General features: G+C 60.3%; 3 protein-coding genes across 7 annotated transcripts in view; all 3 read right to left on the bottom strand.

Annotated features, from left to right (window-relative positions):
* Window positions 1–100: 100 nt before the first annotated feature.
* TMEM119 (transmembrane protein 119) lies at window positions 101–4032 on the bottom strand. Its single transcript, XM_075167611.1, is given in 5 exon segments — window positions 101–1695; window positions 1875–1887; window positions 3624–3662; window positions 3665–3772; window positions 3807–4032. Coding segments are annotated over 5 exon segments (1101 nt in total). The 5' UTR covers window positions 3954–4032; the 3' UTR covers window positions 101–901.
* Window positions 4033–8443: 4411 nt separating this feature from the next.
* On the bottom strand, window positions 8444–10887 carry SELPLG (selectin P ligand). The gene is made up of 2 exons (XM_075167571.1): window positions 10738–10887; window positions 8444–9900 (listed from the first exon to the last, which is right to left on the bottom strand). The coding sequence occupies exons 1-2, from the start codon at window positions 10784–10786 to the stop codon at window positions 8681–8683; spliced, it is 1269 nt and encodes a 422-aa protein (XP_075023672.1). The 5' UTR covers window positions 10787–10887; the 3' UTR covers window positions 8444–8680.
* Window positions 10888–12855: 1968 nt separating this feature from the next.
* Window positions 12856–24863, bottom strand: part of CORO1C (coronin 1C) — a 54046-nt gene continuing 42038 nt past the window's right edge. For all 5 annotated transcript variants that reach the window (XM_075167565.1, XM_075167570.1, XM_075167566.1 and 2 more), the window contains 8 exons: window positions 22379–22508; window positions 20428–20609; window positions 19721–19840; window positions 18967–19071; window positions 17654–17799; window positions 16329–16386; window positions 15992–16237; window positions 12856–15290 (listed from right to left, as the gene is read on the bottom strand). In XM_075167565.1, coding sequence (XP_075023666.1) covers window positions 15171–15290; window positions 15992–16237; window positions 16329–16386; window positions 17654–17799; window positions 18967–19071; window positions 19721–19840; window positions 20428–20609; window positions 22379–22508 — 1107 coding nt within the window. In that variant the 3' untranslated portion in view covers window positions 12856–15170. The remainder of the gene's footprint in view (window positions 15291–15991; window positions 16238–16328; window positions 16387–17653; window positions 17800–18966; window positions 19072–19720; window positions 19841–20427; window positions 20610–22378; window positions 22509–24863) is intronic.

Raw genomic sequence — 24863 nt, 5'->3', positions numbered from 1 at the left:
CTGGGGGCACGTGGACCCCGCGGGGCTGGAGCCGAAACCGGCTGCGCCCCAACACCAGCGTGATGCCGCGGGGGCCCTGGAGGAGCAGACAGATATGGGGACTGTGCCTCGGCCACCTCGTGAGCTGCAGGAACACACGGGAGAGGAGATCTGCGTAGGAAACGTCTTTATTACTAGCTGAAGGGGTTAAGAAAATAAGGCAAAAGTCCAGCTGGGCTCGGGGCTGCCCTCGGGTCACGGTTTCGGGGCAGAAAAATGAAAGGACGGGTCCTTGCCTCTAAATCCTCTTCCCTTCTCCCCGTAGCTGGGCAAGGATGCCAAGGTCATCCCCTCCTCGTTTCCTCGGTGCCTGAGGTCGCACCGAGCCCCTGCCCTGCTCCCCGCAGAGGGGGGATGGCAGCACAGACCCCCCGGCTGCAGTGCCATGCCTCTGCCCGGAGGATGCAGCTCCCGGCCAGGAGCCCGGCAGGGGCTGGGATGCCACTAATTAGTAAAATTACATTTGGGAGAAAGCTGGCGGTGTGTGGCGGAGGGCGAGGGCTGCCCGGCACAGCGCCGGGGGGGGCAGAGCCGGAGCTGGGAGGGGAGCGCCCACACAGTGCCCGGGGATGGGAAGAGCCCCTTGGACAGCAGGAGGATGGGGCTGGCGGCACGCCAGCACTGCCCAAAAACACCATCTGCCAAAAAAACCCCATGGCTTTGCCACAGCGTCCTGCCGGCGCAAGGGTCTGTGGGCCCTGGGGGGGTTGGAGGGGAGTTGGGGGGGGGGGGGGGCTTCATCGGGGCTTCCTCGAGCCGCCACGTACATATGGAACAACAAACCTCCACGTCCATCGCGTGCCCGCGGGGCGTCCCCCCGAGCCGGCAGCTCCTCGGGCTCGCCCGGGACCGAGTCCCTGCCCTAGATGCCAGGGGGGGCCGGGGGGCCGTCCTGGGGCATATCGGGGGCCGCCTCACTCCCCGCTCCCATTGCGCCCGCCGCTTCCTCAGCGCCTGGATTTTGGGGAGGGGGCTCGGCGGATTGCTCATCGCCCAACTTTTTGCTTCCTTCCTCCTCCTCCTCCTCTTCCTCGGGAGGTGGTTTCTGCTCCCCCCGCGCCCCGTTGGCCAGCGGGGCCTTGGGGGGGGATTTGAGGTTCTGGGCAGCGGCGAGGATGTCTGCCTGCAGCTGCCGGCTGCAGTCGAGGGGCTCCTCGGCGCCGGGGTCGGGGGCTTTCTCGGGCACCTCGCTGAAAGCCCGGGCCCCCCCCGCCTTGTCCCGCTCGTCCACGTACTTCTTCTTGGGGAAGGAGGAGGGGTAGTAGGCGGACGCCTTGTGCTTCTGCCGGACGATGACAGCGGCGCAGATGATGAAGAGGAGGACGAAGGACAGCGAGCCCACCACCACCACCAGCAGCATGTACTCCTTGAAGAAGTCCACCAGCCCGTCCAGCACGCCGCCCGGCGCCGAGCTGTTGGTGACTGTTGTCCCCACCGCGTCCCCCACTGTCGGGCCGGTCCCCGGCGTCACGCGGTGAACGGGCGGCGCGGCCGAGACCTCCTCACCGTCCCCGCTGCCCCCGCCGTCGGGCAGCACCGCGGCGTGCCGGGGTGCTGCCGAGCGCGCCGGGGCCACTGCCAACAGCAGCAGCAGCAGCCGCCACGCGCCCATCGCCGGCCGCACCGCCATCTCCCCTGGGGCTCGTGCACGGCGGCCTGCGGGATGCAGAGGGGAGGGCGAAACGTTAACACCCCGATGGCGCGAGACCCCCGAGCCCTGCCCCAAGCGAAGCCCCACGGTGCGCCCACCCCGAGCCCTGCGTGCGGCTCCGGCACAGAGGGACAAGCACAAGCGTCAAAGCACCGACGGTCAGCTCGGGCGCTCGCTCGTTCACCCGGCTGAATTTCCTTAAGAAAAGCAAAACGCAGCTCCGGTTTCCTCGCCCCGACGCTGAGCAAGGGTCTGCGTTTGTTTTGCAACGGCGCACTGCAAAAATAGATGGAAACCAGCTGAATCGAATTGCTCAAGCCTGGGGGACGCTGCGTGCACGGCGAGGGGACCGGGGCCGCTGCCAACAGCCCGCTTCAGACAACGGTCATTTGGCTGATTAGAAAATTCCTGAAAAATTGAGGTTTCCAGTGGAAACTTTGACACAGGCGACGCTGCAGAGGGGCTGGCCCCCAGCGCGAGCGGCATTTCCCAACCGCTCGTCCCGGCGCAGACCGTTACAAATGATTCCCAGCTTGAGCATGGCTAAAAATAGGTTGGCGGCAGGATTTCACCCTGGTGCCGCTGCGGCAGCCGAGCGGTGCCGGGACGGGGTGTGGGACCCCCCAGAGCCTTTGCAAAGGGGCAGCCCTGGAGCTGGGGTGCAATGAACGGGGGGTCCCAGGGGTCCTGGCTGCCCGAGCATCCCCGGTGAAGGCGGCTGCCAGCTCCGTCCCCTCACCGTGCCGTGCTCCTCCGTGCGGGATGGGGCTGGATGTGCCCCACGCCGGCAGGCACAGCCCACAGCGCGTTGTGGGGCATGGGACGAGTGTTTCCCATCCCCGCACGCAGCCAAAGCGATGAGCCCAGCCGGGCTCCGCACCCCCGTGGGTTCGGGAGCGGGGTGCGACCGTCCCCAGCACGTTGCGGCGCGTCCCCGGGGGACGGCCGCGTGTTTCGGCTGCACCGCGCCATGTAACGCCATCGAGCCGTTCCCAGAGCTCTGCCCTCCGCACGGCCCCGCGGGAAGGTCTCACAAACCAGCTCCCCGTGTCCATCGGCGGGAACTCCCCGGGATGATTCCCCCATCCTTGAGCCCCCCAAATCCTAACCCACCTCCCATTCCCTCCCCCAAACAAACCCAACCCAGCAGCGCTGCAAACCGGGAGGGACTCCAGCAGCGGGACTTGGCTTTCAGGCTCCTTCCCAGCTGCAAAATCTGGTTTGCATTAAACCAGAGCAAACAAACGGCGGCAGAGGCAGGAGGCACCCCCGGACCCCCGACCCTGCCGGCTCACCACAGGCGTTGCCACTGCCATGGGCTCTGGGCTTGCTGCGGTAACGGTGGCACCGCCAGGACAAGGGGTTTTGGGGGGCTGGGACGAGCCCCTTCATCCTCCCCCTCCGCCGCCTTTGCCGCAGAGGGGCCCCCGGCTGCGGCAGGGAGAGGGGTCCCCGGGAAGGTGAAGGCATTAATTCACCGTTAGCAAGCGGAGCTGGCGAGCAGCCACGGCCACGGAGGGGCTGAGCGAAGCCCAGATCAGTGCCAAGAGCCGGGCCGGTCGCCGTGGCCATCACCAGCCCTCCATCCCCGTCCCCAGCCCAGCCCCAGCCCAGCCCCAGCCCCATCCTCGCCCACCCCCAGCCCCGCAGCACATCCCCAGCTCCGGCTTGGCCGGACGCAGGGGAGCCCCGCTCCGCTTCCCTCCGCTCCCCGAACGCTCGGGAAATTCACAATTTTGATGTTTTCCAGGTGCAGCATCCTCCGAACTGTGCCCGGGTGCCCGGCCATGCGGCCGGCTCCATCCCACGTCCCGCGGCAGAGACCTTGCCCAGCCCTTGCCGCGGCACCCCTGGCCATGGGGCAGCCTGAGCCCCACTAAGGAGCCACCCCAAAACTGGGGGGCCGGGCTGGCGTTGCCGGCGGGATCCTCACCTCACCTGCAGCCACCGCGTCGGCGGGAGGGAGCCGGGAGGACGGGGTCTGTCCCGCACACCTCGCCTCCTCGTGCCCCTTTCTGCTGCCTGCTGGGATGGAGCCTCCTCCTTCTCCTTCTCCTCCTTCTCCTCCTTCTCCTCCTCCTCCTCCTTCTCCTCCTCCTGTGCCGCAGCCCGGGACCAGCTTGTTCTCATTAGGGCTGATTTGGGGAGGGAGCACGGGAGGCCGGCGAGGGGCAGGCAGCCCCCAGCCCCCTCCCAGCCCAAACCCAGCTGGGGGGGCTTCCCGGCCTCTTGCCTTGCCAGCAAAGTGGGGAGCCCCCGTCATGCCGGCAGCACTGCTGGAAGGGGACGCTTTTTGGGGTGCAATTGGGGAAGGGGGTCACAAAGGAGGTTTGTTGCAAGGGTGTTTTTGCCCACGACAACAGAGGTAAAACTCCATCCTGAGGCTGAGCCGTCATGGCGGGATGGGGGGCTGGCACCCCTAAAATGCCTCCCGGTGATGCCTTGCTGGGAGCTCCTACCCAGCTGCCTTTCACTATGTGCCTGGGCCCCAGCACCCCAGCCCGGGGCTGGATCCTGCCCCCGTGCCCAGCCCTGCCATCCCACCAGGGCACAGGCACGAGCCGGTGGGGCACGGCCGAGGGGGCCGGGGGGGACAGGGAGGGTGTCGGGCTCGGTGCCCTGGTATTATTGGAGGCTGGCAGTGTGGCACGGGGGCAGACAGAGCTTGGACCCCTCCACTTCATTTCAGGAGACCGTTTCTTAAACACCCTAGTCTGGAAATGCTCCGGCACAGGCACCTCTGCCTCGGGGTGCAGGCAGGGGTGCAGGCAGGGGTGCAGAAAACCACCCCTGCAGTTCCCCAGGCCAATGCAGCAGCGGTCGCCACACAGCTCCTCAGGGCACGGCCTCTGGGTCGGGGGTCCGGGGACATCGCCTGGCCCCCCCGCCCCAGCAGCGCTCTGCCCACCCCGCCGCGGTCCCCTTCGCCTCGGCTGAAGTTGCTCAAGAGGCTGCAGCCGCCGGCGGGTGACCTCATCCTCTTGCTATTCGCCTCCGCGCGCCTCCCCGGGGACCCGGCCAGATCCCCCCAAAAAAGCCATCGTGATGCCTGGGGACTGCCACCACCATGGGGCTGGGGGTGAGGGCGCCCGTTCCCACCACCGCTGGCACCGGGAAGCCGGAGGGGAACCGGCGCCGGTCGGGTTTCTCCCGGCGTCACCGAATGTAATCGTGGCTCCCAGAAATAACCGGTCCGTCCGTCTGTCTGCAGCCGGCGGCTCCGTGCAGCTGCTTGGAGCGGCTTTTCCCGGCCTTAAGTGATCAGTGCTGAAATCTTAGAGGGGAAGGGGGAAAGGCGAGGAGAGGCCGAGGGGTGCGAGGGCGGCCGCGCTGCCGAGCCGAGCTGGCCTGGAGGAGTGCCAGCAGCATCCGGACTCGCTCCTGCAGCCCAGATGGGGATGGGGCTGCGATTCCCCCCCGTGCGCCCAGCGATGCTGGCGTTGGGCTGAGCCTCCTTGCCCAGGGTCCCCATCCCTCCTCATCCAGGGTCTCCATCCTTCCTTGTCCAGGGTCCCCATCCCACCGTGTCCAGGGTCCCGATCCCACCCCGGCCAGGGTCCCCATCCTTCCTTGTCCAGGATCCCCATCCCTCCCTGGCCAGGGTCCCCATCCCTCCCTGGCCAGGGTCCCCAACCCTCCTTGTCCAGGGTCCCCATCCCTCCCTGGCCAGGGTCCCCATCCCTCCTTGTCCAGGGTCCCCATCCCTCCCTGGCCAGGGTCCCCAACCCTCCTTGTCCAGGGTCCCCATCCCTCCTCATCCAGGGTCCCCATCCCTCCCTGGCCAGGGTCCCCATCCCTCCCTGGCCAGGGTCCCCAACCCTCCTTGTCCAGGGTCCCCATCCCTCCTCATCCAGGGTCCCCATCCCTCCCTGGCCAGGGTCCCCACCCTTCCGCAGTCGTGGTCCCCACCGCCCCGTCCGGGGTCCCCGTTCCCGCCCTGGGCTCTTCCCGGGGTGGGGGGGTGCGGGGACGGGCAGCCCCCGGTGCCAGCGCACACCGGCCATTACGATGCCGTTTTTGCCTGCGGCTGGGGCGGGCTCGGCCCCTGGCGCTGGGCAGGGCTGTGCCGCCGGGCCCCGCTTTGTAATTTGGGGCAGCTGGAAGGCGGGGACCCACAGGGCTCGGCTGGGCGGCCCGGCCACCCGCGGTAACCTGCAATTGGAGAGGTCTCGGCCCGGCTCTGCTTGTAATTTGCTCTGTGGGGCTGCGCTTTGCTGTGCCAGCGAAATACCCGGAGGGGACGGATCCTGCGGAGCTGCACCACGGTGTGCAGAGCACCATGCATGGCACAGCACCGTGCCACACACAGCACCGCGCACAGCCCCACGCACAGCATCATGCCACCATCGCGCGCAGCCCCACGCACAGCCCCGTGCACCGCGTCGTGCGCAGCCCCACGCACAGCCCTGTGCACTGCACCGTGCGCAGCCCCACGCACAGCCCCGTGCACAGCACCGTGCCCCGCACAGCCCCGTGCACAGCGTCGTGCGCAGCCCCACGCACAGCCCCGTGCCACGCACAGCCCCGTGCACCGCACCGTGCGCAGCCCCACGCACAGCCCCGTGCCCCGCACAGCCCCGTGCACCGCACGCCGCCCTCCCCGCTGCACGGCACAGAGGCTCGCCGGGGCGGCCCCGAGGATCCTGCTGCGACACCGCGCTGGCTTCCTGCAGATTCCTTTGCCGTGAGCTGGGAGATGGCAGCCCGGCAGGCCCTGCGGACTATGCCAAATAGGGCGATTCCCGGCTCCCGGCAGCCGGCTCACGCTCCGGCAGTGGAGGAAAGTTTATCCTTGCTGGGCTCCTGCTCCAGAGCAGCAGGCACGAGGCAGGCACGGGGCTGGGCGAGAGCGGGAGCAATCCCTCCTTTTTATCCCTGGATAAATCCCCAGCTTTCTCGGGACCCACCAGCCTCATCCTCGCCTGGACCGGGGGCAGAGGCTGGACGAGCTGCTGCGGGGTGAGGCCGGATGATGGGAGCATCCCTTCGCCTCCGAAAGAAAGTGGGGCTGGGGGTGACAGTGGTCCCCGCGGGCTCCTGTTCCCCAGCCTGGCCCCGGCAGCCCGGAGGCACATAAACCTTCGTGCCCGTTACGGCTGAGCCATGAACTCCTGCGGCTGCTTTTTGGCACAGCAGGGCGCTGGCATCCGCATGCATGGGGACACTGTGGGGTCAGAGCAGGGTGGCATCCCCGGGGAGCCCACGGCCGGGGCGTCCCATCCGGGGACCGGCCACTGCCGCGGGCTGCGGATCCCCTCGCCTGCGCTGACTCACCCGTAAACATTTACATTTGCAGGAGGGAGCGGGGCTGGCGAGGCTGCTCGGCCCCAGATGGAAAATATCCGAAGCACAGCACGAATGTAAACAGGCAGCGGGGCCGGGGCGGCTGGGGCGCAGGTGAGCCGCCGTGCTGCCAACCCGCCCGCGGGAGCGCGAGGTGGCCACCCCCGAAAGTGGCTTTTGAGGTGGCGGCACACCCCGGGCTCCGCTGGGGACGGGGCGGCACGGCGACGCCCGGAGCGCGTGCCGAAACGCTTCGCTGCCCAAGCGTGCGCTGCAAACATCGAGAGCGGCGTAAGCTGCCCGGTGGGGTGGGGATGGGGAGGTGGGGATGGGGATGCTGAGCCTGGCAGGGCAGGGGTGGGGATGCAGGGGTGGGGACACCGAGCCCAGCTGGGGCAGGGACGGGGATGTGGGGACAGGGACGCTGAGCCTGGTGGGGCAGGGATGGGGATGGAGAGATGGGGGTGCTGAGCCTGGTGGGGCAAGGATGGGGATGGAGAGATGGGGGTGCTGAGCCTGGTGGGGCAGGGATGGGGATGGAGAGATGGGGGTGCTGAGCCTGGTGGGGCAGGGATGGGGATGGAGAGGTGGGGGTGCTGAGCCTGGTGGGGCAAGGATGGGGATGGAGAGATGGGGGTGCTGAGCCTGGTGGGGCAGGGATGGGGATGGAGAGGTGGGGGTGCTGAGCCTGGTGGGGCAGGGATGGGGATGGAGAGGTGGGGGTGCTGAGCCTGGTGGGGCAGGGATGGGAACATGGGGACACCGAGCCTGGCAGGCAGGGACAGCCCTGGGCCATTTCTGCTCCCTTGGGTGGCTCCCCCAGGGCCGGGCGCAGGGAAGGGCTTGGGCGGGTGGCTCGAGGGGTGACCGACGCCTGCACACCGGGGGGAGGTGGGAGCAACCTGAGCCCCTTCAGCCCCCGGGTACGGGCGAGACGGTGGGACCCGGGGTGGCTGCTCACGGCTTTGCTCTCCCCGTCCCTGCCGGCCCCAGCCACCACCAACGCCGCCCTGCGAGGCCCGGAGCCTGCCACCACCATTTGCTCACCGGGGACGGGCGCTGGGCGCGCCGGCAGCGCACAGGACCACCCCGACAGGCAGTGACGGTCCCGGAGGCGTCCCCTCGCCTCGCTGCAGGCGACCGCAGGGCAGGAACACGTTACGCCACGAGCGCACCCGTCCCCGTCCCCCCCTGGCATTTCCGCCCCGGCACCGCCACCCTTTCCGCTCCCACGCCGCGGCACGAGGCCGAGCCCCAGGCGGGGAGGGGGTGCCGGGGGCTGCGGTCCCCAGCCCCCGGGGTCTGGCCCCCTGCCCGGCGAGGGGTGGCCGCGGGTTTCATTTCTGCTCCCTCCCGGGGGGGCTGGGGCTGCTGCTGGGGGAGGAGGATGGAGAAGCGAAATTTTGGCAGGGGGATGTGGGCAGGCGGTGGAGCGGGGAGGGGGCCGGGGGGCTGGCGGGCGCCATCCCCAGCAGGAAGAGACCACCATGTCCGGGTGACGCTTTAATGGGGTCGGCCTCGAGGGCTGAGCTCGCTCCGGGGGAAAGCATCTCCCCATCACGCCAGTCCGAGTTAAAACACAAACCCAAGGGGGGGGTCCCCTGCCCGTGGCTCCACGCCTGGCAGCACCGGGGACCGGGCACCATGCCCACGGCGCAGCCGCCGGCCCCCCCGACGCTCTCGGGTGCAGGACCCCGTCCCTGCGGCTCAGGAGTGCTCTGGCAGGAAGCTGCTGAGAGTCAGGTTGTCACCGTCGGCCTCGCCGTCGAGCAGCAGCTTCGGCCGCCGGGCCGGGCCGGCCTTGGGGCCGTTGGTGGCCACCTCGCCGTCGGGCAGCAGGGAGGAGATGCAGACCATCTCGGTGTGGCTGAGCCGGCGGTGTGCCGTCCGCGCCCGCCGCCAGAGCAGGGCACCCAGCACCCCCGTGCACACCATGAAGGTGGCGGCCACCAGCGCCAGCAGCAGGATGGCCAGCAGGCACTTGCCCATCACCCCGCTGGGGTCCCAGGGGACCGGCACCGCGGTCCCCCCGGGCGTCACGGCCCAAGGGGCTGAACGAGTCGGCGCGGGGGAAGCTCCGGCTTTCTTGACTTTCCTGTGACCCGTGGTGGTGGGCCCAAGGGCTGGGGGGGCCGCCGAGCGCAGCCCCGCGGAGGAGCTGCTGTCCGTGCCGCCGGCCACCGTCCCCTCCTCGCCGAGCGACGTGAACCGGGTGGGGATGGTGGTGATGCTGTTTTGGGGTGCTGCCCGTGTGCCGGGCTCCGGCGGCGGCGCAGAGCCCAGCAGCAGGTCGGGATCAGGGGAATCGGTCTCGTCCAGGGGATCAGCTGTGGTGGGCACCGCGAGCGCCCGGTGCAGGCTGGCGTTGGTGCTGGGTGCTGGCGGTGGTGCAGAGCCCAGCAGCAGATCAGGATCGGGGGAATCGGTCTCGTCCAGGGGATCGGCTGTGGTGGGCACCACAAGCGCCCGGTGCAGGCTGGCGTTGGTGCTGGGTGCTGGCGGTGGTGCAGAGCCCAGCAGCAGGTCGGGGTCGGGGGAATCGGTCTCGTCCAGGGGATCGGCTGTGGTGGGCACCACAAACGCCCGGTGCAGGCTGGCATCGGTGCCAGGCTCTGCCGGCGGTGCAGAGCCCAGCAGCAGGTCGGGCTCGGGGGAATCGGTGTCGTTGCTGCTGGGCGTCGCGGTGGCAGCGTGGCCATGCCCCGGCGTGGCGGCGGTGGCGCTGGGCTGCTGCCCGCCGTCGGCCCTCTTCCTGCGGGAGAGCAGCAGGGACTCAGCCTGCGCCTGCCCGGCCGCCCCCCAGACCCACTGCACGCCGCGGTGCTGCCCCGGCTCCGGCAGCGGCACGTTCCCGCACGCCCGCAGGGTGCTCAGCACCAGCACCAGCACCAGCATCACCAGTACGGCCCAGCCCGGCGCCATGGGACCTGCGGGGGGAACAGAGGGGGCAGATGAAATCGGGGCCCCCTCCCTGCGAGAGGATGCTGAGCTCCATCGTGCAGGCTGGAGGTGGCCCCAAGGGAGGGATCGCACATGGGCGAAGCATCCTCCTCCCTCCCGGAGAGGGGCCCTGTGTTTTGGGGACCTGGAGGATGTGAACCCCGACCTCCTCCAGCCGTGGCCGGCAGAGCCGAGCTGCCTCCACCTGCGGGAGCTCGGCCCCGGCGGCTCCGCTTGAGTAGAAAGTTTTGAAAAGGAAGTCGAGAGTCTGGAAATGGGAAACGAGCCGCGATGGAGCCGGCGGCTGCTGCGGGACAGGCAGCTGCAGGATGACTCCCCGTGCAGAAATGAAACCGCGGGGATGTCGCACACATTTCAATCGACCCCCCCTGGGGTGCCCGGCCTCCCCCTCCGCCGGCCGGGCGGGCGCGGGGCTCCCGGGCCGGGGCCACCATGTGCCTGTGCATCTGCTCTGGAGCGGGAGGAGAGGCAAACCGGCCCCAAACCCACCCCAAATCCCCCCCTCGTTACACCAACGGCCCCCGGCAGCCCCGGTGGGTGGAGGCCAGCGAGGTCCCCTGTGTCCCCACACCCAACAGCATCCAAACGCCGACCAATGCCGCCCCAGCGCCGAGCATCCCCAGGAGGCTCCCACATCCCCAAAGCGCCCACCCGCCTCCTAAAAACCCCCGGGACCAGCACTGCACGGTGCGTGGCACCCCTTGGGGACCCGGGCACGCCCCGAGGGACGCCGAGCATCCCCTTTGCACCCACATCATCCCCGGGGCCGAGCCCTGACCCGGCACCCCCCCGTCGGGGCTCACCTCTGCCGGGGGACGCCGCGGGACCCCGAGCTGCAGCGCCGGGAGGCATCACGGGGGCACGAGGGCAGCCCCGGGGCCGGGCAACTGCCGAAACCCGAGGGGCGTCGCAGGCCGCCTGCACCTCCTGCCCGGGCAGGGACGGAAAGGCGGGCACGGAAGAGCGGCTGTGGTTTCAGAGAGCCCGGCGGGGGAAGGACGTCACCGAGGGCCAGGGGCTGCTGCACCCGCCAGCGAGGGCGGCCGGGATGCGGGGTGCACCCCAAAAAGGGGCCTCCCGCCCCTCTCCAGCGTGCTGGGGTCCCTGCGGGTGCCCCCCAGCCAGCTTGGCCCCACCGGCGGCTCTGCCGAGCTGCGTGCTGGGGCTCGCGCTGCCCCAAAAGCAGAAGTGACGGCAAACCTGGCGCCGGGGCTGCCAGCCCCACCCCGGGCACGGTGTGGGCACGAACGGGATGGGGAGGCAGGTCATGGTGCCTCGAAAGGGGACATGGAGGTACCCCAACACCGGGAAACGGCCTTTGCACGCAAGGAGGAGGAAGAGGAGGAGGAGGGCGAGGGCCTGGCTCAATGCCCCTCGCGCCGGGGCCCTTCTCTCAGCACCGACGTCCCCAGGACGGCAGCCTGTGGCCAAGGAGCTCTCAGGGGGCTGCGGGGGCTGCCGGGCGTTGTCCCGGCTGCATGGCGCTGCACCGGCTGGGAAATACCCCGCCCTAACCGCGAGCACCGGCGCGGCAGCAGGCGGGAGGTGCAGCCGCAGGAAGGGTGCTGCAAGAGCGCATCCGCAGCAAACGCCCTGCGGCTGCTGCCCGGGGCCGTGAACAGCCCCACCGCCTCCGCCTGCCCCCGGCAGGGCCGTGACCCCCCCGTGCCGCCGGCCGGATTCGCCCCATCCCTTCTCCAAATCTCCTGGCCATGGGGGCTGGGAGAGGATCCCGGTTCCTGCCAGCCCCGCATCGCCCGTGGGAAAACACGCATGGAAAATTGGGTTCAGGTCTGCAGGAGCGGCTGCGGCGGAGGGAGGAGCATCCCCTGGGACGGGCCCAGGGCGTGCGGGGGTGGCCAGGGAGCATCGCCTCTCCCGGAGCATCCCTGTCCCATCCCAAGGCACGGCCGGGTTTGGGGTTGTGCCGGGGCCGGGGTGCACCCGCGGCAGCTGAAGGCGGTTGTGAAGGGCAGGGTGAAACGCTGCGGCCCCGGGGAGGCTGCGCTGGGGGAAGGCTCTCAAACCTGGCTGGGGACCGAGCGATGCCATCCCCAGCCTGGGCTTTCTTTGCCATCGCAGGGTTTCCTGCGCCCTTGAAGCAGGTTTCAGCTGGGGAAGAGCAGAACGAGCCCCCCCAGCTCCAGGGCAGCCCCCAGCCGGTGCCGTTCCTTCCGGAGACCCTGTCACCCCGGTCTGCGCTACCCCGAGACCCCCCAGCAAGTCCGTGGGAGGGCGTCCCCCACCCAGCCAAGCTCTCGGGTTCACCAGCGAGTCCTCGTGCGACCCTGGGGAGCCCCGGCTCTGCGGGGACAGAGCAGGCGAGGACGGAGGCGTCCCAGAGGACGGACCCCGCTCCGCCACAACCCCCCGCGCTCGGGTTTCTATCGCTGTGGTTAAGGGTAGAGCCATCATTTAATAACCTGGATAGTCTAAAACCCAAAGGGCACGTGCTAACGGGCAGCCGTGGGTGCAGGACGCAGAGAGTCAAAGAAAAAGCAAACCAGAGGAAGTTTATAATCAATGACTTTTATCTTTTGAAAATGGAAGCAAATATTTGGACAGATACTATGGCCGCTCTATAAGAGCGCATCTTTCAGGACGTCACTGGTTCTCTTCTGGGATATCACGGCTACAAAAAGCTTCAGGCACTGACTCCGGTTGAGCCTGGCTAGGCATCAGTTCATTTAAATAAAATACAGGCTATAAACTAAAAACCAGGGCGGCCTTTCCTCCGCCCTCCTCGGACCGTCTACCACACACCGATCTCTGGGCATTTCAAACCAGCGTCTCAGAAAACTTATTTCCCTCCAATTAGAAAAAACAAAAGGTCCCCAAGCACACAGCCCTGAAGTCACACACACAAATCAACACAGAGATCACCGTTTGGGGGAGCATTACGTTCGGTTTTGTTTTCCAAAAAAAAAAAAAAACCACCCCACATTATCTCAGCCATTTACTGCAATACAAAAACGTCACCAAACATTCAAACAACCCGGAGCCTCTGGACTGTGAATCCAGCGGTCGCGGACACAGGGCAGGGGATGCTCATCCCTCCAGCTGTGCTCGCCACTTAAAACAAAGAAAACCCACTTTTACGAAGCTTTCATGCTATGCAATTATAACACATCCTCCGTCTTCTCGCCTCCCGTTCTCGTGCCTCTCCCGCTACGTCGCCTGGCCGTCCCCACGGTGCGGGCTCCCCTTCACGCACCCACAGACATCCCTCCGGAACAGAGAATCCTTAACCTGTAAGTTCTGAACATGCAAACACTGGAAAAAATGGAGAATTTGAGGATTTCTAGCTAACCTAATGGGAAAAAAAACCCAAAGATCACTTCAGCCGGGAGGAAGGGCCGTGCCCCCCGCCGAGCGGCAGCCGCCGGGGACGCCCTGGGCCGGGGGACGCCGCTCTGCTGCGGCCGCTCCCAAGCGCGCCAACGTGCAGGCACGTCGGGGATGCAGCGAGCTGCTTCAGGGCTCGATCCCCAGCTGGGACAGGTTCCGAGGCTCCTCAGCCGACGGCTCCCGATAGTCTTTGCCCACCTTTGATTCAACACGGGTTGCCGACATTTCCCCGGCGCTGCGGGGACGGGCTGTGCTGGGATGGGCAGCACTGATCCAGCCTGGCGCAGCTCGCCGGGGTGGCACGGATCCTGTTCGTGCCCCAGGGACGCAGCCGGCGAGCAGGGACCCGTGCCGGCCCCGTCCCTGACACAGGCAGCCCCCCTCGCAGCCCCCCTCGCAGGGGAGACCCCACCTGAGCAGAGCTTTGCTGAGCTGAGGTTTGCTGAGCTGAGGCATCCAAGAAATTCCACGAGGAGGTCGCGAGCCCAGCGTGCTCACTGGGTCTCTCCCCCGAGGATCTCAAAGGACCGGTGTGAGAAACCAGTTCTCCAAACTGGGATCAAAACCACCCTCCCCAGTCCCTTCCAGTCGGAAGGCCTGGGAGTGCAGGGGGTCCGGGATGGAGGTCACCCCTCCGATCCGGGAACAAGTAATTTCCTGCAAAGTTTTACGGCATGGTGGGGTGCCGAGGCAGGAATGACGGAGAGAGGAAAAAAAAATTATAAAAAATAAAGGAGGCATTTTGTTTCCGGAGACCCGCCACGGTGAAGTCACCCAGCTACCGCGAATGCTGCTTGGGAAGCAGAGTCTAAACTTCTAACATCAGCACTAACGTGAGGGGCCAGAGAACTGCAAGCTCGCAGATTTGAAAAGCTTCTTAAAGTCAATGAGCCAAAGAGCGTGGTGGTGCAGAAACGAGTATTTACAGCGACGCGTACAGCTGAAACGGACACCACGGAGAACCGGGGGACTGCGAGCGTCCCACGGCGCACCTCGAACGCTGTTCTCCGTGGATAAAGGTAAAAACATTTCCTGCGTGAAATAACTTCTGCCTCAAAATAAAAAAATAAAAAGGCAAGTAAAACATACCCGTTCGGACACGGCTAGAGGAATCCAAAGCACGGGACTATTTTAAAAGGGCAACGCGATGCTAGTTTAAAAGTTCTGTAGGGCGTAAAAGGAGAAGGGAGGAATCGCCTCATTCGGAACTATGTTTTTTTCCTTTAAACTGTCTCTTTAAACTGGGGACATGTTAGGGAGGCAGGAAAGGCAGCTTGTACGATCTCTGAGGGGTCTCAGCAGCAGCCTCAGCCACACTGCAAAGGAAACCGATCTGATTGTTCGAAATTGAAGATTTATACAAAAGAGCTTCGGTTTTGTTCTCTGAACAGTATAAACACCCGCCACGCGCACACACGCACGCCCACGCACGCAGTGCTGTCCCTTTAAATTTAAAACACAAATACTGCAAAGTGGCAAATAAGAAAAATAAAAAGCAACTTTTTTTTTTTTTTTGGAAACTTTAAAAAATGGTTAAGAACAATGTGGCATTGGTCCCTAAATCTAGAAAAAGATATTTGGGCACAACATTGAAAGTCAGAATGGACTTGTTTTCAAGAATTCATAACATCTGGAAAAAAAAAAAAGACTGTAAAAGTAGCACTTATTCTTTTTGACTTGTTTGACACAGTCACATAAATTCATTGTAACATCAGAGAAAAAAAAAAAATCTTTCACTAAAAAGCTTGGCTTTTAATCATCGGCTCTCGTTGACGTGAATTTAGGAGAACGGGAAAGCTCGTACTGGAATGCTGCACGCTGCTGCTTGCCGAACTGGGGAACTGGAATGTGCCTGGGCTGGCGGCGGGGCCAGCGCCGCTCGCCCCGCTCAGTCCGCGATCTTTGCCATCTGCTGCTCCAGCTTGGAAATGCGCTCATCTTGGTTGGTGATCGTGTCTTTTATAGATTTCAGCTCTTTCAAAATCTCATCCAATTTGGCTTCGTTTTGCTGGAAGACAAGACAAGACACGTATTTGTTAGGAGAGCCGGTGGGACGTGCTCTGCAGACGGGAGTTTTCAAAGCAAGGGGCTCCTCTGAATGGGATTCTTGCCACCATAAGCGTGCCGGGGCGCGCAGGCGAGCGAGCACCGCACGGCTGGCACGGGCACCGCGGCGGTTGCGATGCTCGGGGCATGGACCAGCGCTGCCAGCGGCAGCAGTGCAAGCTTCAAGGACGTGCTGGACCAGTATCTGCTCTTTAACAGCGTTTAAGGACCTACTTGACTGGCAGCTGTCACCTCCACCTCTCTGCACGTCACTATACCATACATGAGCTAAAGCCCCCCACTATGAACGTGTACGACCTCCTGCAGCTGCACAGTCTGAGGTTCATTTGTCCCACTGTCTGTGCGGGGTTTTACGCAAAAAAGAGGTGCACAGAAGCTGTCCCAGGCAGGTGGGCGGCTGGACCAACAAGCCACGCTTTCCTTTGTGTCACAATTCCCAGTAATCTTCCACAGCTACAGAAACCTCTCCTGGAACGCCACAACTCAAGTACCACCTCAACTCCAGGTCGCCCACCGGCACCCAAGTCCCGGGGTACTTGAGTCCTACACGCCTGAGCTTTGTTATAACTATTTCTGCAGACGCAGCATGCCAGTAACCACGTCTCAGGCCACCATCCCCAAAAGCTTGTGGATTTTACTCACAGTGTTTGAGGCATCAGCTGCTTTCTTTGGAGCATTTATGAGATCACTTTTTTTGTTTGCGGCAGGCTTGTTGTCCAGTATGTTCTTCTTGACCACCTTGAGATCCCTGTTCTTGCCCGGAATGTACCCATGCTTCAAGGAGATGAGAAGGGGATCGGCATTCTTCCCCTCAAACCACTCCTCTGCTTCCAGAGCCGCTTCTGGGCCAGCTGTATCAGGGTACAGGTCATCCTGGAAGAGGTCCGACTGCAAGCCAGAAGAGATGAATTGGTCAAGTGCTTTGGGGCTGGAAGGCACGAGCTGGCTTCAAACCACGTAACCAGGAGGTAGGGCTCACCTTTCGAGGAACTGTCATGATGATGGGCTCACACTTCCTCTCGTGAAGCTTGAAGAACCTTTCAAAGAAAAAGAAAAGGTGCGACTTAGACGTGGGGACAGCCGACGCCGTGCAAAGGAGGCCCCGGTTCTGCCGCTCACCGCAGCAGCGTGCCGGGAGACAGAGGCGATGGGAAACGAGCAACCCTAAGGAGCGACAGCCGGGCTGCGCTAGGGCTTGCAGGGCCCTGCAAGGGCTGGAGAAAACCAGCCGGGTGCGTGCGAAGCTCCCCTCCTAGGTACCGGGTGACTTCAGAGGGTCGCGCTTTGGCCAGGAGGGGCTGTCGGCGAGGCACAGCCCACCGCTCGGACCGTCGAGGCAAGCACCACGGCCGTACTTTACAGGTACGCGCTAGCCAGCCTTCTGCTCACCGCTCACACGTGTCTCCACGCTCCGGCCACCCCTTGCAGCCCTGCTTTGGGCCAGTGCCACAACCTCCAGCGTCCCCAGCCCGGCCACCGGGCACTGCTGCTGAAATATTCAGGTGCCTCAGGCAAGTGCAGGCTCTGCTCCCTTTCAGGGGCTCCTGCTTTCATTAACGATCAACGAACACCAACAGGCTTCAGGGGCAACATCCAGCACGTTCCCTACCAGCGGTGGGCCAGGAGCCACTGCGGTGACACAAACCTGCCCTCCTGAGATGCGTTCTTCCTTTGCCGTGCTTTCTGAATCACAGCTGTGCTCTGCTCACTGCGCTGCTTCTTTAATTACTCTCTAAATTCCTGAAAACAGCTTCCAACCCTTGCTGTGTACAAGCTGGAGACGGATATCAGACTCAGGCACCAAAAGTTTACCATCGATACGTTGACAGCGTAGGCTGTAACCGACCTGATACTGGGTTTTCTGCAGACAATGTGTTCTGCTAGATATCACTGATTCATCTATAACAGACTCAGCCCAGCCCCAGCATATTTTGAGGTTATATCGTGTTATGCCCAGCACAAGTATCGCTCCATAGAATCACAGAATTGTGAACGTGTCACAGGTCCCCACAAACACTGCAGAAGCCACAGTGTGGCAGGGAGGTCTTCCCAACAGCGGGGTCCTCCAGCCAGCGGCGCCTGCCTTGCCAGCAGGGAGCACACACCAGGGTTCTACAGAGGGCCCCCAGCCCTTCCCCTCCTCCGGACTCTCCCTCGCTGCAGCAAGCTGGCTGACGTGCACCGCAGGAACGTGGCTTGCCCCGGCCAGGCGCCGTAGCAGGACTTCCCGCTTCCGAGCGGCTGAGCTCGTGCGGGGTGGCTGGCTGAGACGACACCCCCCGCCCTGACAGCCCCCCTCCTCACCTGGCAATCTCACACTTGTTCACATCGAGGCCCCTCTTTGGCATGAACCCCATGCCCCTCTGCGGCTCTTTGCTGCTGAAGGTGTTGAGGTAGTGAACATAGGGGGATTCGTCCGTGATCTCAAAGTAGCGAATGCTGCTGTCACCCTGCAAGAAACGAAAGGAGGACCGCTCCGGAGGCTGGAGGGGCCCGCGCTGCCCGTGCCCGCACGCCTGCTCCCCGCCAGGCCAGGCAGCCATCGGCTCACCCATAGCCTTTCCTTCCAGGATCGCCGCCACAGAGCAACGCACAGTTTATAGCTATTTTTTTTTCAAGCTAAACCTTCCGTTGCTTACCAGTCGAGTATGTCTCACCTCAGGCTGCTCACAGCAGTCGCTACCGGACAGCGCACCGCTGTCTTCTCGCTATCCGTACGGCATCAGCAGAACTACCATAAAGCAGGTCCCTGCTGTAACCCCCGCACATTAGCTGAACAGTTTCTCAGCAATAAGTGCTGTTCTTCAAAATACTGTGGTGCAGTGACCTGAGCTCACGCTTCAAGACTGGGGGTGTCAACTTCTGCATCTGCTCTCGTGGAAAAGCTAAACTTTCTGCCACAGTCAGGCAGAAAGGTTATAAACCAGTTTGAATCCAGGCAATTCTACCACACTAGCATCTCTGAAACAGCAGAAGAGGTAGCAGATATAAACCAAGGATTTCTCATTAGCTGTTTACAAAGATGGGATTCTTGAACGTACTTGTATGGATCCTCCTTTGTAATTACTTGTTCATCTTGTCTTTGGCTCCTATTTGTAGGAAGTCCAAAGCTGTGGCATCAGAAGTGGGCACTTTGGAGCACTTAATGCCTACAAATTGCTTTTAGAAAGGAGCACGCGATTCCAGTTTTCTATTACATAACCCTGCAAAATTACAGTGAGTGTTGCTACGTGCTCCATCATCTTCAAGCACGAGGAGGATAACATCTAGAACGTACCTCCTCCCACACTAACATACAATCATTTGAGTCAACATCAATAAGAGATGTTTTGATGACGGTATCTGACTTGTTGCATTAAGAGCAGCTTTACCTAAGTAAATCCACCTCAAAGAAACATCCACAGGGCAGACTTCACAGGCTGTACGGTCCTGCGAGTGAGGATCAAACCGATTTCAGAGCAGCCTGATTTGTCTGCAGCCCTGACCATCGCTGCAGTGCTAATTTTTCGGTTCTACCTTTCTCAATCGAGACACCTGGGGAATATTTCACAGGCATCATTCATGCAACAGGAGTCTCCCTCTAAACACACCCAGTCATGCCACAAGCTTCTCTTTACCTTGCCACACAAGTAAATAATGTTGGTATCTGGATCGTAGAACGGCAGCAGGACCCCATTGCTGGTGTCCATCTCATGAAGGGCTATTGGCTCCTCCATGTTTTTCTGGAAATAAAAAAATGCCAGCGATGTTAGTGAAGAATGAAAAAGCTCATGTTAACATAGCATCTAAATTATGAACAGTTCTTTGTAGCTAGTGAACACGCAGCGGTGTCTTCACCACCCTGAAGGCTCTGTGTGTTGCAGTGACAAATACTGTACATGTTCACAAGCTTATTCGTTCCCCAAGGACATTTTAATCACAAACGCAATAAAAGCGGGACTCAAGACAATTCACAAAGTCAAGGGAAAGATGTGACACAGTCATGTTAGGGGAAGTCTTGTGCCAGCACGATGGGATTGTTGCTGCCTTGCTCTGCACGTATACCGTATAGGATGAAGTGACCTTCACACAGCCACTCTGCCCGCTGTGTACATCTTCTCAGACACTTCAAACGTGCAGCTCCCAGCTCCATCGCTGCTCTTGGTGAGGCAGGGATTGGTACAAGAGAACTCATTTCCTTTACTGAGTGAACATCCAGCCTAAGTAACGGCAATACCTTCTGGCACAGGAAGCCTGCGCAGGAGCAGGCAGTAGATGGAAGAGGGAAAATGCTCAAATATACGAACTATGAATTTAGTGGGCGACTGCAGGTCTGGGCTAGTAACTCAACAGACGTTACAACAGCAAAGTAGTACTGGGACAGGAACCTACTGGATTCCAAAGGGCAAGCTGCCTTTCACTCATGCGGCTGAAGCCAGTTGTGAAGATGTTTCCATCAGCGAGGAAAATGGCTCGCATGGGCCGGGCTCCCTCGTGGGTCTTCTCCTTCTCCTGGAAGAGATTTACCGGTCAGCCGCTAGCAATGAGCAGAAAAGCCCACCTGGTGGCGGCTTCTCTTCTAGCTGCACAGAATTGCTGGCAGGACACACTGCTCCTCCATGCAGGATGCCAACTACATGGAGCAACATCCAACTATCTTTGCCTAATGCTTGAGGGAAGAAACCACTTACTAAACTACAAAAGAAGTGGTCATTCCTGGCTCGTTTCAGCTTTGCCTATCAGACTCTTGCAAGGTTGAAGGAAGACTTCTTTGCAAGCTACGACACATATGCAGGCTGCTAAATCTCCGCTTTGCATACACAACTTTGGAACTGTAATTATACAAAAGGATTAGATGTGGAATTACACTCCTGCAGGTTTTAAAACTGAGCCCTAAAATCCTAGTTCAAACACTAATCCCGATAAACCCAGACAAATCCTTCAACCGCTGCTATCCCTTCTGTAATTTTTCCTCACTTTGAAAAACATGACTAAACATGGTGTATATACTAAGCAAGAAGATTCTTTCTCTATACGCTCTCGCTAACTCTCTGCTGAAGTAAAACCCAGTTGCTTCTTTACTTATCATGCAAACTTACAGCAACAATTTCTTGTTTCCTGGGGTCAATAACTCGAACTTTTTTGTCTTTGGAAGCTGTACAGATTAGGCTGCCATTGCGATTCCAGCTCACATTGTAAATCATATCCACATGCATGTCATCCAAGTTTATAAGGGCTTCACCTGTTCCCACATTCCAGATGATGATTGCATTATCACAACCTAAAATAGAAGATAACAGCTAAAGTCACAACACTGGTGTATACAGAAAAAAAGCCAGCAGCAGGGAACAAGGAATAAAACCTGCTGCAGCTCCAAAGCCTCAGATGCTGTCTCTTAAACGCGGTCTGTGCACCATCATGGACGCGGAGCCCCAGGCAGCACATCCTCACTCAAATACAGGCTCAGAGCGGGCACCAAGCAGCCAGAGAAGGCACGAAACTCCTCCCTTGAAAGCATCGAGCACCTTCTCAGGGGTGCTGTAGCTGTCCCTAACAAAGGCAGTTTATGTGGGAGTATTTGGGCACTGCTCCCACAGCTACTGCAGGAGATTTCTGCAGGAGCTCTTGGGTCTTGGCTCAGCTGCAGGACCACAGAGCAAGAGCTGCCAAGGGCAAAGAGGCGATGTTCTTACAACTCTATACATGAGAATACTGGCTGGCAGCCAGTCTTTGCCTTCTCAGGTCAGAGAGATTTGTGGCAGAAAGAGTAAAAGTGGCACGGATGGAAAATAGGCAAGTGACAGCAAGAGAAAGAGCAGAACAAAGAGGAGAAAGAATGGCAGGCAGCAAAAGCTGAGGTCAGCAGTTTCACAAGGACTACAACCACCAGGCGGGTGGTTTTGTTCAAGGACCAGACAGCAAGAAGACAAAGAATAAAGCCTCAGATAAGATGACAGCAAAATAAAGGACTGGAGGACCAGGTAAGGGAAGGAAAGCACAATGTGGGACTGAGCAATTTCTCCTAAGGCTCCAGAGGGGTGAGAACATGTAACGAGGCAAAAGATAACAATCAGTCTGAACCCCCAAAGGGCATGAAAGACATCCAAAATCAGTTTGTTGTCACCAGGAGGAACCCTGGAGACTGCAATGACCTGACAGCATCCCTTCTCCTCTGTGTTTCGTAGGAGTAATCCCGGCCAGGCTGCCTGGACACAGACAACTTGCTGCTTGTGAGTACAGAAGTCTGAGGAAGCTACCTAAGAAAAATCACCTCCTTCTTCTGTCTGTTCTCACACCGAGTTTCACTACATTAACTGCCACAAGGTCTGCAACTCCAAGCATTTTTGGGGAAACCAGATCAAAACCAAACTGGTGCCTCAGAAGGCATTTCCATCAACAGAAAACAGACAGCTCATCTGACAGTCCAGCTGCAAGGACTGGCTGCTTCTACGGGGCTCCAACCGAAAGGTCATGCTATGAAAGCCTGCGACCATACTAATGGATAATGACTTATCCATTTTATTTCCATAATGATGTGACTGTTTTTCAGTGGTCAAAAGAATCTCATTGCATAGACCGTACCAGTCAAGGAGACAATTTAGAAAATGCTGAAAATGAAAGCTCGCGGAAGGAACAGCCAGACCCCGGGATACCTTGCAGGGATCAGCGAGAAGGAGAAACAGTTGGGCCTTTTATAGAAGTATACGAAAACAGGGATGAGGAGAGTGCAGAGGTAAATAGTTATCAGTGGATGAAATTTGCAGATCAAATAAAGTCTGGAACAATTTTAATACTGTAATTCATGCCTCCAGACAATTTCCTGGTTCTTGTCCCTGTAAAATGAAGATAATAAAAGGCCAAGATAAGGAAGGGGGCTGTGAGCCACATGTCCCGGTGTCCCAGGCACCGCCATTAGTCTTGTGATTCACCGGCCCTAAGCAGAAGGAAAGAAGGAAAAGGAGTCAACAAGCTCTTCTCCAAAACACCTGGTGCGCAAACAAAACGCGAGGGGGAGCTGCGCGTTGGCCCCACGGCCCTGATGCACCGTACCTGCGCTGAGCAGCACGTTGCGTGCCGTCGGATGCCAAGCCACAATGCCGACTCTCTTGGAATGGCCTTCTAACACTACCACCGGCTCTGTCAGGGACAGGGTGAGGCCGTTCTCGGGAATCTGCCACACCTGGAAAGGGGAAAGGAAAGACGGTTAGCCAAGGGCCACCCCTCTGAAGAACGCGTTAGTCGTTTGCCTCCTGCATCCTGCGCCGTGCCGCGGCAGAAGTCCGAGCTGTCACTTCTCAATATACAGAGGAAGAGAGAATCGGGGAGGGAATCGTTCCCAGCCACCAATAAACCTGCGGCTGATCTGTGCGTAACACCCTTCCCAGCTCACGCTGCCAGCACATAGCCACCGGCTACTTGGGCTGCAAACGCCCCGTTGTCGCTGCGTCCAGAGACCATTCATCTCAGACGCTGCCTGAGAAGGATTCAACCAAATTTGCCTTGCAGCTCAAATTCCATCTGAACAAGCTGCTGTCTTTTCAAATTATGCTTGTCCCTCAGAGGGACGATATTTCTGCCACACTGGTGCCTACTTTTTACTTCTTTAGAAATACCAGCAATTAGTTTTCACATGTTTAGAGCCTCCTTTCAGATGCCATTTAACTGGGGAAGAGCAGTTTGGTCCTGGCAAAGGTTAAAGCAGCCCAAGTTAGTGTTGCAGAAACTACCTCAGAATGCAAAAAACTGCCTGTTCGCTTCTTGCCTGCTTGGTTACGCAACCCTTCTGTTGCAAGCATCTTCAGGAAAGTGCCATCAGGAGAAGGAACAGACCCCCACGGATCGCAGAGCACTGGAATTCCAGCTGCGGAGTCAGAGCAGGTTTATGCAGCGAAGGAGGCGGCTTCTGCAATCGGCAGGGACCAGGGATGGGAGAGACAAAACCCATCACCCCACGCCCCAAGGCAGGATTAGCCCGACTAAAACTATTCCTGCAATTCAGCACTGGACAATCATCTTTGAACTGAATTTGACCTACATATAGCGCATTAAAAAATGGAACAGAAAGCCCATCAGTGAGCAATTATAGCTACCTATAGATAGGTGGCAGCATTAGAGCACATTTGCTTCGCCTTCTATTGTTTGCTTTTTCTGGAGTTAGGGGATAGGGCTTGCCAGACCCTGCCCACGATGCCCACGCAAGCTGTCAGAGCCAGCAGATGCGACCCGAGCGGCTTTCGGAAGCGAGGCAGACAGACATGCGTGAGGGCGACATGGATTTTTGTGCTAATCCCAGTTTCTCCCTTCTCGCAGGGATGGCTGCTGCTCAAATAAAACCCCCCGAGATGCAAAAATTTTCCGCGCGTACCAGCAACCCTCTAAATAACCCTAAAATGATTTCATTTTTCACTGACGCAGCTCTCGGCGCCGTTCCTCCCAGCACCTTCAGCATCCCGGGAGGAACGACCTGCGACGGGCACACAACCTCAGCAGAGAATTTCTCTGCAACGGTGGAAAATCCCTCCGCCCCTTCCTGCCTGATGGAACAGCGCTAGCAACAAGATGACATAAACCGAGGCTTTTGCCAGCAATCACGTGTTAAAAATTGGGTTGCAAACTGGAGCTGTTCAGCCTGGAGAAGCAGGATGTCATCCCGCTCGCTTCCAGTTCCACACCAGCTTTGCTAGCGGCTGCAGCCACAGCATGCTCTCGCACAACGTGCCTTGCGAACCGCAACAGATCATTTCACCTGCCCATTACACGAAAAAAATGGGTTACAAAGCCGTCAATTTTTATAGAAGCAGCTTTCTTCTTGCCAGTTGGGGAATAACAACCTGACAGCAGCAACAGTTTAAAACATGTCTGCTGACAGGGGAACTGTAACGTCAGTCTGCTAAAACTGGTGCCTGCACTTAACGTCGTAACAGCATGCAGGTCTCTCAGATGAACCACCTCCAAATCCCCACGCGTGTAAGCGCTGATGCAACGCTGCCGAAAACCGGTAAGAAAGTTGGAAAGAGAACAGGAGAGCTGGGAGACCCCAGCAGAAGAGGCAATGCAGGAGAGCCAGGGGCTCTGAAGCAGAGGTAGGGGAGGTGCCCAGCAGAGCATTAGGTGACCCCAGTGCCGGGGCAGGGGATGCTCGACACGAGCGGCTCGGGTCTGACAGCCCTGCCTGGCAGGGAGATGCTGAGGCACAGCTGATGTGGGGATGTGAGACAGAAAAAACACCAAGAACACTATTCCACTAGACGAAAAGGCCATGACAGCCAAGACTGACCTACGCAAGCTGATGTTACACCAAGGATTACGCCGGAAGCCAGACATCTGGTTATTCCAGAGTCTTGAGGAACCTTTAAAAACAGCAAGCCTTGATGAACACAGCCATTTCTTCCCCTGAGAGAAATGGCGTGATCAAGTGGCCTGCCCCAACTCACTCAGCCTCATCCCCTTTGTGAGGGCAGCTTTGAAAATTGCATTTATTCACAAAAAGACCCAGGAGCAGCACGAGCTTCTGGGCCAGGCGTGACCTGCAGAC

This window comes from Calonectris borealis, chromosome 18 (genome assembly GCF_964195595.1).
Source record: "Calonectris borealis chromosome 18, bCalBor7.hap1.2, whole genome shotgun sequence".
NCBI lineage: Eukaryota > Metazoa > Chordata > Aves > Procellariiformes > Procellariidae > Calonectris > Calonectris borealis.
Note: the sequence above shows the minus strand (reverse complement) of the source record. Positions and strands in the feature narration are given on the sequence as shown.

What these genes read in the sequence shown, in the direction of transcription:
- SELPLG (XM_075167571.1), bottom strand. Translation starts at nt 10,786, where the DNA reads ATGCCTCCCGGCGCTGCAGCTCGGGGTCCCGCGGCGTCCCCCGGCAGA. An exon ending in CGCGGCGTCCCCCGGCAGAG is followed by an intron (nt 9,901 to 10,737) that starts GTGAGCCCCGAC and finishes TTCCCCCCGCAG; the next exon opens with GTCCCATGGCGCCGGGCTGG.